We start from the raw sequence: 16,623 nt of genomic DNA, 5'->3' as shown, positions 1-16,623 counted from the left end.
CAAACCATTTATAAACGTATCAAGCACCGCATAAAAAGTCAGATCTTCAGCATTTATAGCTTCTATTAGAAGGCAGTTCCAAAATCTTTTTTAGTCAATGTGGAAAATGAGGGTCTTCTAATTTACAGCCTATGTTTATTCATCACCTGTTTATATCTGCTTGCACCTTTGAAAGGCAGTTGTAGGTGTCTTTATCCCTCACTTGCTTCTCCTGTTTGTTTATTTATAGAAGCAAACCATATCCCCATGTTTCTTCAGTTTTGATAAGTCCTGTGGGGTGTGAGGAAAACCTGTGTGGTTTAGCGAACTATCAGTTCGCTAAATCTAAAAATGGACAGAGTTAGTACTTTTCTTTGTATGTGGAACACTGTTTTTCAACCACAGATGGTTTGGGCCTTTTTTCAGATGAGGAAGAATTGAAAAATTGAAATGCAAGGAAAAAAGCAGACTCTAAACATACTGTTCTCAAGTCACTGGAAGTTCTGCACTTAATCAATAGACAGGCTGTATTTCTGCTTCAGAAACATTAGGTTTTAACTCCTTTTTGCTTTATGAAAACTCTGACCTATTACCAGCATGCTTTGAAGTGGTGCTTTTCTTTTCGTTCATTAATGGTTGTATTTTTTCCTGTGTTTATGTCAAAAAGATTTCCAAAAAGTCTACATGATACAACTGTGTTTTTTATGTTAAAAATTAGGAGACAGTGTATTATGCACTGATTATCATGTAAATTTTAAATGTGAATGGGACAAGTTATTCTGTCGAAAATTGACTTGGATAAAAATTATGTTTCTATTCCTATCAATAACATTTTTCAGATCTCAAAAAGGAAAGAATTCCAACAATTTTTATTTTTAAAATAAAAGATTTCCTTTAAAATTATTAAATAATTATTTAAAATATCAGGAAAGTTATCAGTTTAGTGCTCTAATTTCTCTCTAACACACATTACAGGAACTATGATCTGTATCTATGTGTGTATATAAATGAAAGTACATATACACATATATGCATACAAATGGAGTATTTTTTTAAATTTATAAGTGATGACTTTTGAGTTCATACCCTTTGGTGCAAAAATAGATGTGATTTCATGCAATACATGTTTTAATAAAATGAAAATTTTTTTACTTGCACAAAAATCTATGCTGAACATTTCTGAATACAGTCAAGAAACTTCCAGGTGAACTTTGAAAAAGAATCACTATATGATTTGCTTTTGTATTGTAAAAAATCCCCAGTGACTGTGTGTTGTGCTTCAATGTCCAGACCTCCAAGGCAGTGCACCTCTTTGTTTTTATTGCTGCCATGTTTCTTCAAAGCATTCAGTATTTATTCACATGTGGCATTTCTCTGTTCATTGTTTGAACAAAAATAGCTCAATTTGATGAGTGTCAGATGTAGAGTGGTTATTTCCTTACTAAGTTTAAAAACAAATCTGTTTAACAATAGATACTATTTTCCACAATTCAGATAATTGATGCAGCGTGCACTAACACGTTTTCTGAAAATTGTAAGAGGATTTTTATACTCAAAAAGAGGAGGAGAAAGTGCAGGTTAAAGTAGCAGTCTGTTCTTCTGTACCTATGTTGATATTGGTCATTAGGCAGTATGCATGTATTTTTTGTTCATGGGCCTAAAACATTTATTCTTTATATTTAAGACTGTAAAACCAAACCCAGTATAGATTATGACAGGACACCTCTGAATCCTTAATGAATTTTGGAAAGAGCCTGAACCAATCATAGATGTGCATGACAAGAATATTCCTTCCAAGAAGTTTGTAGAACTGGGGCATTATTTCAAGTTATCTCATTCAGGACATGATAGAAAATTAAGCTTAAATATATTTCACATGCCAGATGGTATCAATGACATGCTGGCCCTCCATGTTTCTCCTGGGAAGCCAGCTTTATGTCTGTTGATACTTTACAGACTGTAGTTCACTCAAGAAATGTCTAGCCTAACAGCAGATATATACCATTTAATTCCAGTGATACTGGTGATTTGCATAGATCTATATAGAAAGAAGCTGGTGGAACAGAGGTCTAATTCAACAGACTTTTTTGTTTTTCAAATCACTTTCTGTATAAAGTCAGAGTTGGTCATCAATATTTAAGTTGCACTCATAGGTAAGAGTTCTTTCTTCTGCATCTGTAAAGCACACTGACCTTTGCCTCCAAATTTGGATATGGCTACAGTTACCTGCCACTTCCATCATGAGGTTAAGTTTAGGTATCATTTACCTTTATTTTTTTAATAATCTGAGGATCTGGTCTGAAATTGTCTTCGTAGTCACTGGGTAAAGAGAATTTACCACTGCATTTTATTCTTGAGGAGTTAAAAGTATGACTTTTGATTTAAACAATTAGCTATTAGTCCAGTCACATATTTTCACCTTCTCTGCTCTCTCTCTCTCTCTCTCTCAGTAATGCTGTAGTCATTGTTATGAAACCTCTTGCTAACTTAAGAAGAAGGTTTAAGGCTAGGTTGTCTTTGTGAAGAGAAATCCTTCCCTTGGAACTAGTTCCAATCTTTTGCCCAACAAGTTTGATAACCTTCAGAGTATCCTAAAGCAATCATTTTTTCTCTTTAACTTCACAGGCCTATAGAGTAGCAAAGCAGTCAGAGTACAGATGTGAATCTCATTTTTCGGGCAAAACCATTTTGCGGATTGGTTAGAGGTTATTTATGCAAATGGGAGAAAAATTATATATTTTTTAAGTTTCATTATTGTTACAATAGACACTGCAAAACAAACCTATATAAACTCTAAATAAAGGGAAAATCAGGACTTATTTAGTAATTTTTATGTAGCATCAAATTATGGAAATGCTGGCCAATTTAACTGTAATAGAAGTGCTCATGTTTGGTAACTATGGTCTTCCATTCTTGCTGAATAATGTAGATTGCCTTTTTTTAACAGGAGCCTCCTAAAATAAGTTTAAGACCCTTTAGAAATTTTCCAAATGAAATCTCACATTTAGTTGTTGCCAGGAAGCTGATTGACATATCCGTATTGTGAGATCACCCAAAGCTCCTTAGCACACCTTCTTGAAATAGTTAACTCTCAGAGAAGCGAAAATAAACCTTGTACTTCCATTTCTAATCTCTCAATGCTATTTTTCTTGGTAATTATTCTCTTAGCTCCTTTGGCTCCTAGCTTTACATTCATCTTAGCAACAGCTTTATTCAAATCATATTCTTTGTCCCAGTAGTCTACATCAACATATTATTATGTTCCTGGTCCTGTGCAACAGTATATATTCCTAGCAAGAGGTGCACTGTACAGTTGCAGTGCAGAAACACGGAAGGAACTTAGGTCTGTAGTGCACCGTATTATCCAGAACTCAAATTGTTGCATAGAAGAGCAGCACTACTGCTTAATGCTTGTACAGTGGTTCAGTGATCATGAGGTACTGCTAGAGAGACTAGTTGTTTTCAGGTTTAAGCCAAGTCAGAGCTAGTTGAGCTACATTGGCAGCTATGTGGACCTGGCAAGCAGCGTTTTCAGGTTTTATTTCCATTTATTAAATCTGCCAGGTTTCTGATACGACCTTACAGCTGAACTGAATTTTACTTATGGGACATAAATAAATTGCCAGTTACTGCCATGGCAATCACGTGCATTTACAAATTGACTGTGAAAACTGATGAACAACTTGCTACTTATCAACAGTGAATTTCACATTTTAAATACCTGAAGGAGTTTTCTGTCCAAATATTATAGAGTATTAACAATGTTCATTATTGATATAGTAGCTGCACTTTTACTTGATTTAGCATAATGCTTTTACTACAGTGGAATGTTAGCTGACCATATATTCAGAAATAACCTTGATTTCTGAGTCCCCAACTCACTAAAAAAGAAATGTCTTAAAAACAATATTAAAGTAAGTCTTGTAAAGCAAACTTCTATTTGAACATAAAACCAAAAAACCAGATGGAAAGTAACTTTAGAATTCAAAATTCTAAAAATTAAACTCAAAGTTAAAATCTCAACATAAAGTTGTACAAATATAAAATTAAATCCATGTGACCAGAGAGGAACGACGAAGGTTCCTTTCCTCCTTGTCCGTCTGTCTGGACTGTTACTACATGAATGACTGGGACGATCATGTCCTTAGAACTGCTCTTGCAAAACAACTCACTGGGGACCCGACCATAACCATGCGTATTGTGAAATGTTTGTCGCTCTCGTATCAACAGTGTGTTGTGGTATTATGTTGTAGACTTTGGTTTTTTATATCATATGAGAAAGTACTAGAAGGTCAGTCACAGCTTTTTTTTATGTTAGTGAAAACTCATTTTCTCCATTTTCAGTTTTTGATTGATAGAAAATGATGACTCGGTGTCCTTGTCTGGATGAGGTACTAAAAGTACACAAAACTGTTTCATGTGATTGACAACATAATTGGGGAGAGAAAAAAAAGAGACAGAAAAAGAAACTGAAAGACGCCAGAAATGGAGTACAAACAGGACAGAATGAAACGGATTGTTTTAAAACCAAGCAGTAAGCTGGAGAAGGAATAAAATTATTTTCATTTGCATTATTTGCATCATATGCTTTTCTATGAACAATTTTGAAGCTCAATATTGAGTATCCCAATGTTAAGTATTTGATGTTTCATCCTCTTCAGATGAACAGAGGTCTTAGCTAGGTATTTCCTGAGAGCCAGTAAGTCCTTAAGTTACAAAATAATATATTCATTTCCTTAGGTACTTTCTAGTATGATTTCAAACCTCAGTTTACTTTTTAAAGAAATCATAATTGTATTGTTCACCGAAATCAGAGTAGAGACCTCTTACCAAAATGTAACAAAATGTTTTTAAAAAGTTTCTTTCTGGACTCCTCTGTTCCATATTGTTGGAAAAGCTTTCAAAATAAATCATGTAAAATGCAGGGGGTTTTCTGAGGCCCAGGGCAAAGGTTGAGCCTGTGATTTATTAGGCATCATTATAATGGAACGGATCCGGGTCGCTCACCTCTCAAAAGGGACCTCCACTCACTCCTCATGGTGTGCTGGTCTCTGTCTTTATCCATTTCTACTGTGGCTTTTTGCATTTTTTTTCTGTGTAACACCTGAATCCACCATGTCTCTTCTACCACATACCTCCTTCTTTCATGCAGAGGGTGGAGGAGTCTGGGACAGGCCTCGTAGCACAATTCCTCCCAAAAGCTAAATTTGTCGACTTCAGAAGAATTAGTGGCCAAATTGTATAACGTGCCAAGTACCCTTTACTCTTGCCAGTTTTGGAAAGGCATGAAGGAGCTTAGCACTTTCTAAGACTATGAGCCTGCACGAGGAAAGTTTCAGGACTGTTGTCAAAGGCATTTCTACTCTTGGTAGCAGGGAAAAAAAGCAGTATGTCATGTACCAGCCACAAAATTGTACTATGAAGAAAAGCTGTATTAATTTTTTTTCTGCAGAAGAATCTTAACAATGTTTTAATACAGTCATAATGATGAATTATCTTCCCAGTCTGACACACCTTTTATCCTTTTATTTATTTTTATGCTCCTGTCCATAACCTGTCTTTTCCTTTTTCAAAAAAGACCATGAAAATATGTTTCACTCTGGTATTTCTGGTGACAGGCAGAAGGCATGGCCATTTTACTATATGTTTTTATGTATCTACAGATGCAGCAGCTTGAGAAACAGGTTATAGATGCTGATCGTCAAGCGGAGAGAGCTTTTCAGCAGGTATATATATAAACTGAAAAACATCTCCACTAGCTATGTGCATGTTACTGTAATGAAGGGAAATTCAGAAAATTGCTGTTTTTCTTAAGTATTGCTCAAAAGGGAGAAGGCAGTTTCTTTTTACATCTATCGATTTGTCTTACCGGAGATGTTCTAACACCTTTTTCTGCTCACTATCCACTTCACTTCAGTAAAGTCAAAGCTAACAGCACGAATCAAAAATAGATACATGTAATGAGCTTTTTCATTGATGCATCATGAGTCTTTGATATATGATGCACATGGAAACAAAAGGGAGAGGAAACAGTGACCTATTTTAGAAAATCTGTAAGAAAATAAAACGAGGCTATCCAATACAGTCTCTAAATAGGATTATTCTATGTTGTTTGTTTTTCTTGTAGAAGTTACATCATCTAAAGAATGAGATCGTGGCTAAATATTTAACCAAAGTTGTCTTTTGATTCCAAATGGCAGATATAGCTACTGCAGACATTTTGTGAACCTATCTCTGGTATTCCCTAAAAATCCTTCGTATCTTACTGTGAGACAGATAGAAACTTAAAATTGTAAGAATAAAAATGTTCATGTACTAATTTGGAGTTAGAAAACGTTCCTGACTACAAGCCAAGTACTTTTTAGCCATTTTTTAGAATGCTTCTGATAATTCGTTGGGTTTTTTTACACTGTGCAATAGTTTATTTATTAAAACATTGTTTATTAAGCCTAACAACAGCTCCCTATACATAAATTGCATTCTTCCCATATTGCTGTTTCTAACAGCTTGTGTGTTACAAACCTAGAAGCCTCTCACTAATACTAACAAAATCTGTATAAGGTCTATCAGTGTTTTGCTAGTCCTATTGGTATTAAATGCATAGGGAGACATAACGAACTGTAGAATTTCTTCTCAAATAGGCTTCAGAACTTTGCAGGGTTATCTTGAATCTTAAATGTGGGGGCAATTTTAACAGTCCATTTTGTGATTAAATTACTACCTTTAACTTGGAGTATTATGTTTCTTAAAGTCTTATGTTTGACATTCCAAATAGGTACAGGTCATGGAAGAAAAATTAAAAGCAGCTAATGTTCAAACGAGCGAGTCAGAAACCAGGTTGTATAAGAGATGTCAAGATCTGGAGATCCTGATACAAGATAAAAATGACATAATACAAAAATTGGAGCAACAACTTGAAGAACAGGTTAGAAATAATGGTGTTACAAAAGATGAGCATCAATTCCATTCTTAATTATACAAAAGGAAAATAAAAATTAAGATCAATAGAGGACAGAAAAGGTTAGCATTATTTCTGTTTGATTAAAGAGGTTCCCACTAGAAGTATATAATTTGAATAAGATTTATTCACTTGGAAATTATGCTATGGCTTCCTTTGAAAGAACATGTAACTTTTAAGAGGGGAAGGATGTTCTTCCTCTTCACTGTCTCCTCTGAAGAGCTTTCATTCTTCCTAGAGGAAAGAGGAACAGCAGCCTCTGTGAAGGGCCTATTCATCATTTTTTTCAAAATCACCATATATTGCCCAGGAGACTGAATTACTTCAAGCAATCTTAGGATTTGTGTCTGAAGATACTACTCAGGCAGACTATAATACTCGGTGAAAAATATGCTTATGTCAATTTTTTTCCAGAAGCAAATAAGACTGCAAGAAGCAAAAATCATAGAAGAAAAAGCAGCTAAAATAAAAGAATGGGTGACAGTCAAGCTCCATGAGGTATAACTCTTGCTACAATACTTACACAGAAAATATAATGGTGTGACTGGATATCCCTTAGGCTTTTTGGCTGTTAAAGGGCTTTGTGCCATAGTAAAAAAAACATGCTTCCCAGTTTCATTGATCTCTATAGTTATTTGCTTGAAGGAAGAAAAATGAAAACAACAGCACAGAGGGCAGAGTATCCATGTCACTTAAATTCTGATGTCTAATTTGGTCAGCTGGTATATCTGGGTCCTGTTTATGGAGAAAAGGCCCAGAACTGCTCTCTGGAAGGTGTACTTATCACCACTAATTGAGAGAGATTAGCTGGCAAACTGAGCTTGCTCAAGCAGATGCCTAAAGTGTGAATAATCCCCAGAAAGCCGACCAAGTCTGCTGGGGCCTGGCAGAAAAAAAGGACTTGCTCATTTTTTGTTTTCCAATGCCCACAGTACTCTTAGTCATGAATAGTTTCAGGGGCACCAGCTCTATTCCCAAAAGAGACCAGTTGTCTCTGTGCTGTGGTGAGATAACCATGTCTTTGCCCTGCCTAAGGCTGCCAGTTTTGGTGTGCTTTCTCTTCCTTGTGTGTATAAAATTTAAAGTTGCCCATAAAAGTTAAAATCCTACTCTGTTGTGGTTAACTGGAAATTATACTCACTCCAGTTGAAAAACAATTAAATTATTATTTTTAAAGTAGAAAACTAGAAGTAACATTTACTATTAGTCTGCGAGGGGAGTTTTTGAAATCATTTAATAAAAACACAATTAAGTTTAGCTAAAATGATCTTGAAAAGGTTTGGAGAAAATCAGATATGACTCAAACTATTTACTTATTTTGAAAGATGGAGAATTTCAAGCTAGTTTCACAGAGGTGGCAAGGTGTCACCCAGTGGCAAGTGGAATTGCTGGCTCCCCTCTGTGTGATACAGGATACTCAGATTCAGTTCTTCTCTTTGCTTAATTCGGAGCAGGAGTTTGAACCAACATCTTTTACCTCCTGGTAGTAGGCTACAGCAATGGGTTGTTGGATTTTTTCTTCCTGTAGAAGGTCTTCTGCTATGTATGAAGTTTTTCAGTACCTATTTTTTTAATCTTTGTCATGGGATGGTAGGAGGCATTAGCACCATCATTCCCTCTAATTCCTCTGCTTGCTCTTGAGTTTGCCAAGTGGCACAAAAGTTTGTAATTCTAGCCCTCTGCTTTTATTAAAAATGCCAATGCAGATTTCTTTTTTTTTTTTTTTTTTAATTATTAAGACTTTTTAAAGCAGGCGTGGGTTTGCTGGGTTGGGGGAATGATTTTAACAGAAGTTGAGCAAATAAGCATTGCAGGGAATTTCATTGTTCAGAATAAACAAAGGCCTAGACTGGCATTAAGAGAAGTAGCAGAGAGAAACTCACCATTTGAACTAGCTTTATCCTTAGATAGGCAGAAATTCAGAGAAAATCTAAATGATGCAATGACTTTAAGAATTGATTCACTGATGGATGAGATTACACTTATATGCTTTTAGTTAGAGGTGGAAAATCAGAACCTTCGCTTGATCAACCAAAAGCAAACCAAAGAGATGAAAACAGTACAATCTAAACTGCAAGGTAAATGTACAAATCTTTTAACTTCTCTATATGCATACTTCTTTCTATTCCCTATTAATTTGTGCATCCACATAATTGAAATATTCTGTGAAATCACAAAGATTTCAGTTAGTATGAACTGACATCAGAGTGACTGTACATGAATGTGTTAGGCAAGCAATAATTTAATTTTTATTGAAAAGACATGCAGACAAACCACAAGTGTTTTTTGTTGGGTGAACAGCTATATCTGTTATTTAAGACGTTCTGCAAGTAGTAAGATTTGACTGGATTTATGTTAGATCTTTGCTTTCAGTTCTTTATAGCATACAGAATTCAGATCAGTTTTTTTTAATTACTACATTTGACTACAGTGATCCAAAACCTTAATTCAGCCACAGTATCACCAGGTTCCTCTCCAAGTGGATATAGTGAATTTAAAAATCGTAAATTGTAAATACGGAAAAGAGGAATATCCCCTCCAAAGAGCATTATTTCGCATTAATCGAAGTTGAATTTTATTTGCCACTGTGCTCTCTGTTAACCAACTTTCTTAAGTCTCTCTGAAGGTTCCCACAGCCCTTTCCATACCTGGTTGACCTGACAACTTACTGTCATCTGAAAATCTTGTTAGTTTGCTACCTAGCCCTCATTTCTTGATAATATATCTCATGTATATATGTACATACACAGACATTTAGAAAAGTGTGTATATGTGTATATATGTGTGTGTGTACTCACATAATACGCATAATGTATGAAAATATAAATATTTACAAAATATGTACATACACAATATGAAGCTTTTAAACTAAGATGCAACTCTATTAATGAGGAAGCTGGATTGTTTTGTTTCTTTGCTATGTTTTGATCAGTAGCAATTCTGTATACTTCAGCACTTCACAGCTTTAGTCATCCTCTTCTGAGAGATCTATTCAAAGGCTTTTTGAGACACTAAGAATTTGTCAGCTGGTTTTCAACACACATTTACTGATATGCTCAAAAATATTAAGAAATTTATTACCATTTGCAGTGTCCATGCTGGTAACAGGCTATAAATTACAATCATGTGGTACTGTTTTAAACAGTTTACAGGTATGGATAAGGGCCTTTTGTTCCTGGGTCTGCCACAGAACCTTTTATAAACAGGGATAGACAGCATTGTTTCATATCAGTTTCTGGCAGAATAGCTGTCCCTAAGGACGGATTTCGTATTCCTGAAGCAGTTAATCATTTTATGCTTCCACCTTCTCTTGAAGTCCTCCATATATACCTTCCAAGCCTGGTAACTTACTCCTTTATATTTGCTGTAGCACCTGTTACAGATTCTCTTAATATTATTATCTGAAGGGAAGGCCACCACATACTTTAATACTATTGTTCTACAGTCTTTCCCATATTATATATCCTAGACCAATCCATAGGTTTGATTTCAGTCACAGCAGAATAAAATCAGGTATTTCCACTAGGTTTTCATTCTGTATTAAGTGCATGTTTTATATTTTATTGCTGTGAAATTGTTAAAAGATATTTTTTTTTCTTCCTATACTAAAAAATCAGTCTTTAAGAACTAGAAATGTAGCTCTGGTTTATTTTGATATGGGGAGGTATCAGGTAGATTTTTATTCCTATAATAAATTGTTTATTATCTTTTTGCTAAATTTTAGTTATCTTAAAAAAAACAACTTTACACTCAGAGTAAAGAGACCAGTAGCATAGCTTGCTATATCCCATTAACACAAGATTTCTGAATTACTATTCTTCAGAAGCTACGGGCAAGAAATCTGTTACTTCAGCACAAAAACCTGGAGAGTGTCAGCGACTAAGCAGTTTGACTTTTGGATGCTTTTCAAATAGAGCAAGAAGTCCTCAACCATCTCCTAAGTTTGAAGAAATAAGCAAGTCTTCATCTAAAGAGTCAGACTACGCTGAAGGCAAAAACGTGCTAGGTACTTAGTCACCGATACTGCCATTTTATTCTGACACAGGTGGAAAACTAAAATCGACAACTATGTCAGTGTATCCAGAACAGCTGTTTTGAAAGTATATAGCAGTACTCTCTCCCTCCCTAATGCTAGTCTCTATTAGTAGGAAGAAATCCCATGGAGCACCAGAGTCTCCATAATACCACTGATACACTGTTTGGCAGCATGCAGTGGCTGACAGGTGCTTTGGCTGCAAAGGAGACAATTTGTTGTGGCCCAGGTTTGCTCCACAGTAGCGTAAGGAGCTTTAAGGCGGCCAGTCCCCCAGGGAGGGCTTTTATGTTTTATGCCTGTGTAGAGCCTCACCTAAGTCCAGTTTCTGTATATTTTATCTATGGTATCACTGGTATCCCAGTGTTAGTTTTATGCCCTAACTCAACAAGATCAGCTCAGTAATCTTTCATTAGTATGATCAAGGTCAGAAAAACCAGAAGAGTCTCAGACATCTTTTCACACCATTGTTGCCTGTCCGAAGAAGTAGAAAGCTCCCTGATCAGTTCATACAATTTCCCCAACAAGCCCTGAAGTCTGGCAATGCCAGCAAGTTGGCGTGCTGTTATGCTATTATAAGCACAAGCAAGTGCATTGCAGCTTGCTGCTTCCCTTAAGCACTGAAAAGCCCAGGAAGCAGACTGTTGCTCTGGTCCTTCGTTTGAGTCCCACAGTACTATTCATGACTTCAGCATTTTCTCCAGTTAATCGTGGTACCCAAAATTGCAAGCTGAGGTCTGTAGAAAATCAGAAACTGAAATAGATCCTATTAATATTTCGTATATTTCTATGATGCCGAGTTCATTATAAAGGTGGGTATGTATTATGATTTCTGTTCTTATAGATGAAGAAATTGACGTCAGAATTTTTTTTCAAGGGAAAGGATAAGAAATAGAACCCAGATGGAGCAGGTCAACTTTTGTGACTTCATTACTTTAATGCGGACTAAATTAAAATCTTTGGCTTATCCAATCCACTTTAACTTCACACAGCTATTTAACATTAACTTTCCCAATATGTAGAAAGGCCCTCGTTCTTGCATCTGTTTTAACTCAGGGGGAGCACGTAGGCATCATTGATACGCTGCAAGCTATAACTCTCTCCTGCAAAACCAGGTAAAAGTGAACAGCATAAGCAAAGCTATTTTTAAGACAGTGTCTTCCCCTAAGTGTTTTTCATAAGCCTCTCTTGTGTATCTTTCACCACTGGGAATACAATAGTAGCTTGCAGAAGAAATTTCTGTATATAAACACCGTAGAAATGCTCAGAATACCCGATTTGTTAATGTAAATCTTTTCTGACAAGCTTTTACTAAATTTTAATTTTCCTTAGATTTAATAAAGCAGCTAAATTTTATGCCCTCTTAAGCCTTTTCTTGTGGGTTTTTTTTTTTTTTTCATACATATCTGGTTTACTTTAAAATATGGCTCCACTCTGCTCATCCTTACATTTATCGCTATTTTTAGTTCGGCTAGAACTTTGAGTAATGTCTGTTACAGTTTTTTGGCAAACATTGTTGCAACTTCAGTTGCATTCAAAAATTTATAATAATTTTCTTAAGTTTTATTGTTTACAATATTCAAAAAACATAAATGTGCTTACACATTCGAGATGATTACCTACTTACTATTTGCAGACATGATGACAAAATCCTTTAGCAGTCAAGTTTGCTAATGTAATTTTCTCATGGTCATTGTATTTCTTCTCTAGAGAAGGATATCCTGGAAACTACCTTTGCTGGTCCTGCACATGAGAGCAATACAGGTCAGAAGTCATTGCAACAAAGTTCCTCTGGATCAGAGCAGAACAAAAATGTGAGAACGAGCTGTTCATCCAAAGACATAGACAGTGACATGTCAAAGAACTCCTGCACTACTGGGAGTGACTGGAGCTCAGATGAGGATGGAGGAGAGAATAAAGGACTGAAATCCAGGTGTGCATCGACTCTCTCAAGCCACACATCTGAAGAGAACGCAAGGTACAGTAGAATGGGAAGTGAAATGTATTTGACAGCATCTGATGACAGTAGTTCTGTATTTGAAGAAGAGAGTTTTGGTGTTCAGAGGACTCAGCACAAGAAGTTATACTCCTGGCAGCAAGGGTCCCAAAGAAAAGGCCAGAACAATCCAGGTGGAAAGTGCAACTCTGATTTCACAAGTAAAAAGAAAGACCAAGATAGTTCTTCAGATGAACTGAATAAGAAATTTCAATCTCAGAGGCTAGATTATTCATCCTCATCCAGTGAGGCAAATACCCCAAGTCCAATTTTAACCCCTGCTCTGACACCCAAACACCCAATTGTAGCAACTTCTGCAGGTTCTCAATGCACAACGCCATCGGATTCTCCCTCAAATTTGCCACCTCCGAAGTTAAGGACTCCTAATGTGTTTAGTATAAATTCAGCATTAGCAAAGAAACATCTAAGCCAGCCCCAGCTGAGTTCTGACAGAATGTTTGGTAGAAATAGGAATGCCATAAGCATGATACGTCCGTGGAGACCCCAGGAAACAGACATTGATCTGGTGGATGGAGAAGATACTGATATTTTAGAGAAAATGGAGATTGGCTGTGATGAAGGAGTGTTTACCTATGACTGCACTGAAGCACAGAATGCTGAAGCCCAAGAACCTTGTGATACGACAAAAAAGGGTGCTAGCAACAAACCTCCAACCCCTCCATTACATCGATTTCCTTCCTGGGTAAGTGTAATGATAGATATTTTTCCTACTGGTGAAACTAACTCATTTTCATGCTTCTCTTCTATGACTTGTGTTGCTTCTACCTTTCTCATTCTATTTTTGATGACAAGACAGGACATTACGTTAACTGCAGCTAGAAGGACAAACTCAGAAGCAAGTTTGATTTGAAGCACAGCATTTCTGCTGTTGAAAAACATGGTCACTATTTCTGTAGATAAGACCAATTTTTGTCATGTCACATCCAAGTTATATATGTCCTTTTGAGTATATCCAATGAGGTAATGCTTGTGACTGCATTTGTTTATTTATCTTAACACCAACAAAGCCTAAGACTGCTGGTATCAGTGCCTTTGCAATAACCATTGTACCACTCACAATCTAGACAATTAAGTTGACAGAAGACAACTACAGACTATGGAAGTTACTGATCATATTTCCAAGTAAAATTTTAAAGCCATCAATCAGGGAATTAAAGTAGATACTAATATTTCTTACATAAAATCCAAAATTAACTGTGTCTAGACTCACTGATTCTGTAGTTCCACAGTCAGAAACTTACTAATGATTCAGAGATGAAAAATGTGTTAATGTAACAGCTTTTCTATGTATATATTTTAGTGCATATTTTTTCATTATAGATTTTCTTATTGTGGCACACAAAACTGTTGAAAAGTTGCCTCCATAATGGCATTTCTCTGTTCTTAACATGCAATTTCCCATTAAAAAATATTCTCGCTATAGCTTCTTTGGCCCCTGATAATAGTATTTTTGGAAAGAAGTTATCTATAAGGGCAAGCATTGTGTGAAAAAAGGTTGAAACAGGCTATGGGTATGGTGGGTATGGCATATAAAAGAAAGATGCATTTTTCAGCTGCTACTGATCACACCATTTTATCAGCCATTTCATCTTTGTGTTAGTTCAACCATTGTGTTAGTACAACAGTGGTTGTACTAACACAAAGACTGGGAGGCTATGGGGAGGCTAAACAGAAGAAAAGTGATTGTTGTGTTTTAATTATCTACCACTAAATCCATTCTACTTATATAGGAAAGCAGAATTTATGCTGTAGCCAAATCTGGTTTAAGGATGTCTGAAGCTTTCACCATGGAATCTCTTAACAAAAGTAAGTGGTTTAGCTGTTCATTGTTTCATGAACAAAAATTCTCTTCTTACGGTGATTTGTAAGCAAGGACCAAATGTCCCATGTTCCTCTAAGATACTTCTATGGAGATTTAGTTATCTGCTATTTAAAACCTAGACGATCGTTGGTTATCTTTCCATTGTCTTCTATTACCTTGCCTCTTGACTTTGTGCTGAATTTGTACTTTGTTCACTCCAGTTTTCTTTGCAATTCACTTGGAAGATTCTATACCAGGTACCAAGGTAAGAGATTATACTTTCGATTTAGAAAGGGTTAGTGGTCATGACTACAATTTGTTTATACTCCTTAAAACCATTGTAAATTTCAAAAAGCTATAAATCTCACATCCAAAACAGTTCAGGAGTTAGTTTGCATTTTATAGCAGTTATACAATGCAAAATTTACATTAGCATTTGGTTAATGGAGGGGTAAATTAGGAAGGTCATTTATACAATATGTTGCTTTTGTAGGTGCTGTTTCACTAACTTCGTACTCCATATCCGGATTATATACATCTCTGATATATAAGAACATGACCACTCCTGTCTACACCACTTTGAAAGGGGTAACTGTATTACTGTTTAAAGGAAATTTTAAAATACCATTAGGCTTCACATCCAGGAACTTGCTGTTTCATATTTGATGCTACCATGCCAAATATGTCATAAGATGATGTTTAGAGATCACAGAACCCCAGAAGTAATGGAAATGTCAAATAGCTGGAAAAAAAATTATCACTGCGTATAAAATGTTACTAGCCCAGCTCTGTTCTTCTTAGGTTCCTTGCTGATTTTTTCCAAAGGCTTGTTAATTATTAAACAGAGCCACATGGTGTTCAGTGCCATAATTAAAAGTGTGTGTGTGTGTGTGTGTGTGTGTGTAGAAATGTTTCTGTGTCGGTGCCAAAGCTGTTTATAGTCGTCAGATAGCCAGCAGTAACTAATCACAGCATTGTTTGTTTTCTGGCAGCCTTTTGTGATTCGGAAGGGCTCATGCCTTGAGCTGCCTCAGGTTTCTGTTTTAAAGTGTGGGGGTGGTTGAGGATACAGAGGGCAGAGGGAATTCAGTTTTACGTTGATATTGGTGTGCCAAAACTCACAACCCTAGTAAGAACAGCTTTGAATGTTAAGAAGCGAGCAGAGCTCTGCTACGGTATGAAGGAAATGACTGATACCCTTTATGCAAGGTAACAAAGAATGTTGTGTTAATTTCTGCAGAAAGCAACTCAAATAAGCAACAGCCCATTTATAGATGAGTCATCAGGATCTGAGGAAGAAGACAGCTCTCGGTCCAGCTCAAGGACTTCTGAGTCTGATTCTCGAAGTAGAAGTGGTCCGGGTAGTCCTCGGGCTATGAAACGAGGTAGGCAAAAACCATAAGAAGGAGTAACTTCCAGGAAGTTTGGAAAGCTAGACAGTTTACATGATCTTCTTAGAAATTTATTTCTTCCTTAAACAGCATGGACATCTTAAATCTAGGCTTTTATCTCAGCTATCAAAGCCTAGATCTATTATTCAAGCAGGAGAAAGGACTGTTATACATGGCTTTCTTTATCTTGCTGTTATTATAGATGTCTTTTTAAGGCATTAATCTAGTAGCTGGCTGTTGTCATGAGGCAAAAGTGACTCGTACATTTAAAGCAAGAAGCTCTATTCTATCTATACTGTGTCATGCCAAGGACTTCCTGTGACCTTTAACTGTAGGGAGGTAAAAAATGACCTAGAAAAAAGTAATTGCTGTCAGAAAAAAAACCTTTTCAAGTTTATAAAACAAATGAACAGTTTCACATGATCAGAAAGCAGGTGGAAAAGT

At 36.1% G+C, this 16,623-nt stretch overlaps 1 protein-coding gene and 1 long non-coding RNA gene across 3 annotated transcripts in view; one reads left to right on the top strand and one right to left on the bottom strand.

Annotated features, from left to right (window-relative positions):
* Positions 1–16,623, bottom strand: part of LOC142407151 (uncharacterized) — a 57,888-nt gene that overhangs the window by 12,117 nt on the left and 29,148 nt on the right. The window lies entirely within an intron of this gene.
* PLEKHH2 (pleckstrin homology, MyTH4 and FERM domain containing H2) overlaps positions 1–16,623 on the top strand; it is a 56,230-nt gene that overhangs the window by 13,862 nt on the left and 25,745 nt on the right. For both annotated transcript variants that reach the window (XM_075496291.1, XM_075496292.1), the window contains exons 3-11: positions 5,643–5,705; positions 6,755–6,904; positions 7,352–7,435; positions 8,934–9,015; positions 10,761–10,943; positions 12,681–13,669; positions 14,718–14,793; positions 15,282–15,376; positions 16,029–16,173. In XM_075496291.1, coding sequence (XP_075352406.1) covers positions 5,643–5,705; positions 6,755–6,904; positions 7,352–7,435; positions 8,934–9,015; positions 10,761–10,943; positions 12,681–13,669; positions 14,718–14,793; positions 15,282–15,376; positions 16,029–16,173 — 1,867 coding nt within the window. The remainder of the gene's footprint in view (positions 1–5,642; positions 5,706–6,754; positions 6,905–7,351; positions 7,436–8,933; positions 9,016–10,760; positions 10,944–12,680; positions 13,670–14,717; positions 14,794–15,281; positions 15,377–16,028; positions 16,174–16,623) is intronic.

This window comes from Mycteria americana, chromosome 3 (genome assembly GCF_035582795.1).
Source record: "Mycteria americana isolate JAX WOST 10 ecotype Jacksonville Zoo and Gardens chromosome 3, USCA_MyAme_1.0, whole genome shotgun sequence".
In the NCBI taxonomy this organism is placed as follows: Eukaryota; Metazoa; Chordata; class Aves; order Ciconiiformes; family Ciconiidae; genus Mycteria; species Mycteria americana.
This window is presented reverse-complemented; position numbering and strand designations above follow the sequence as displayed.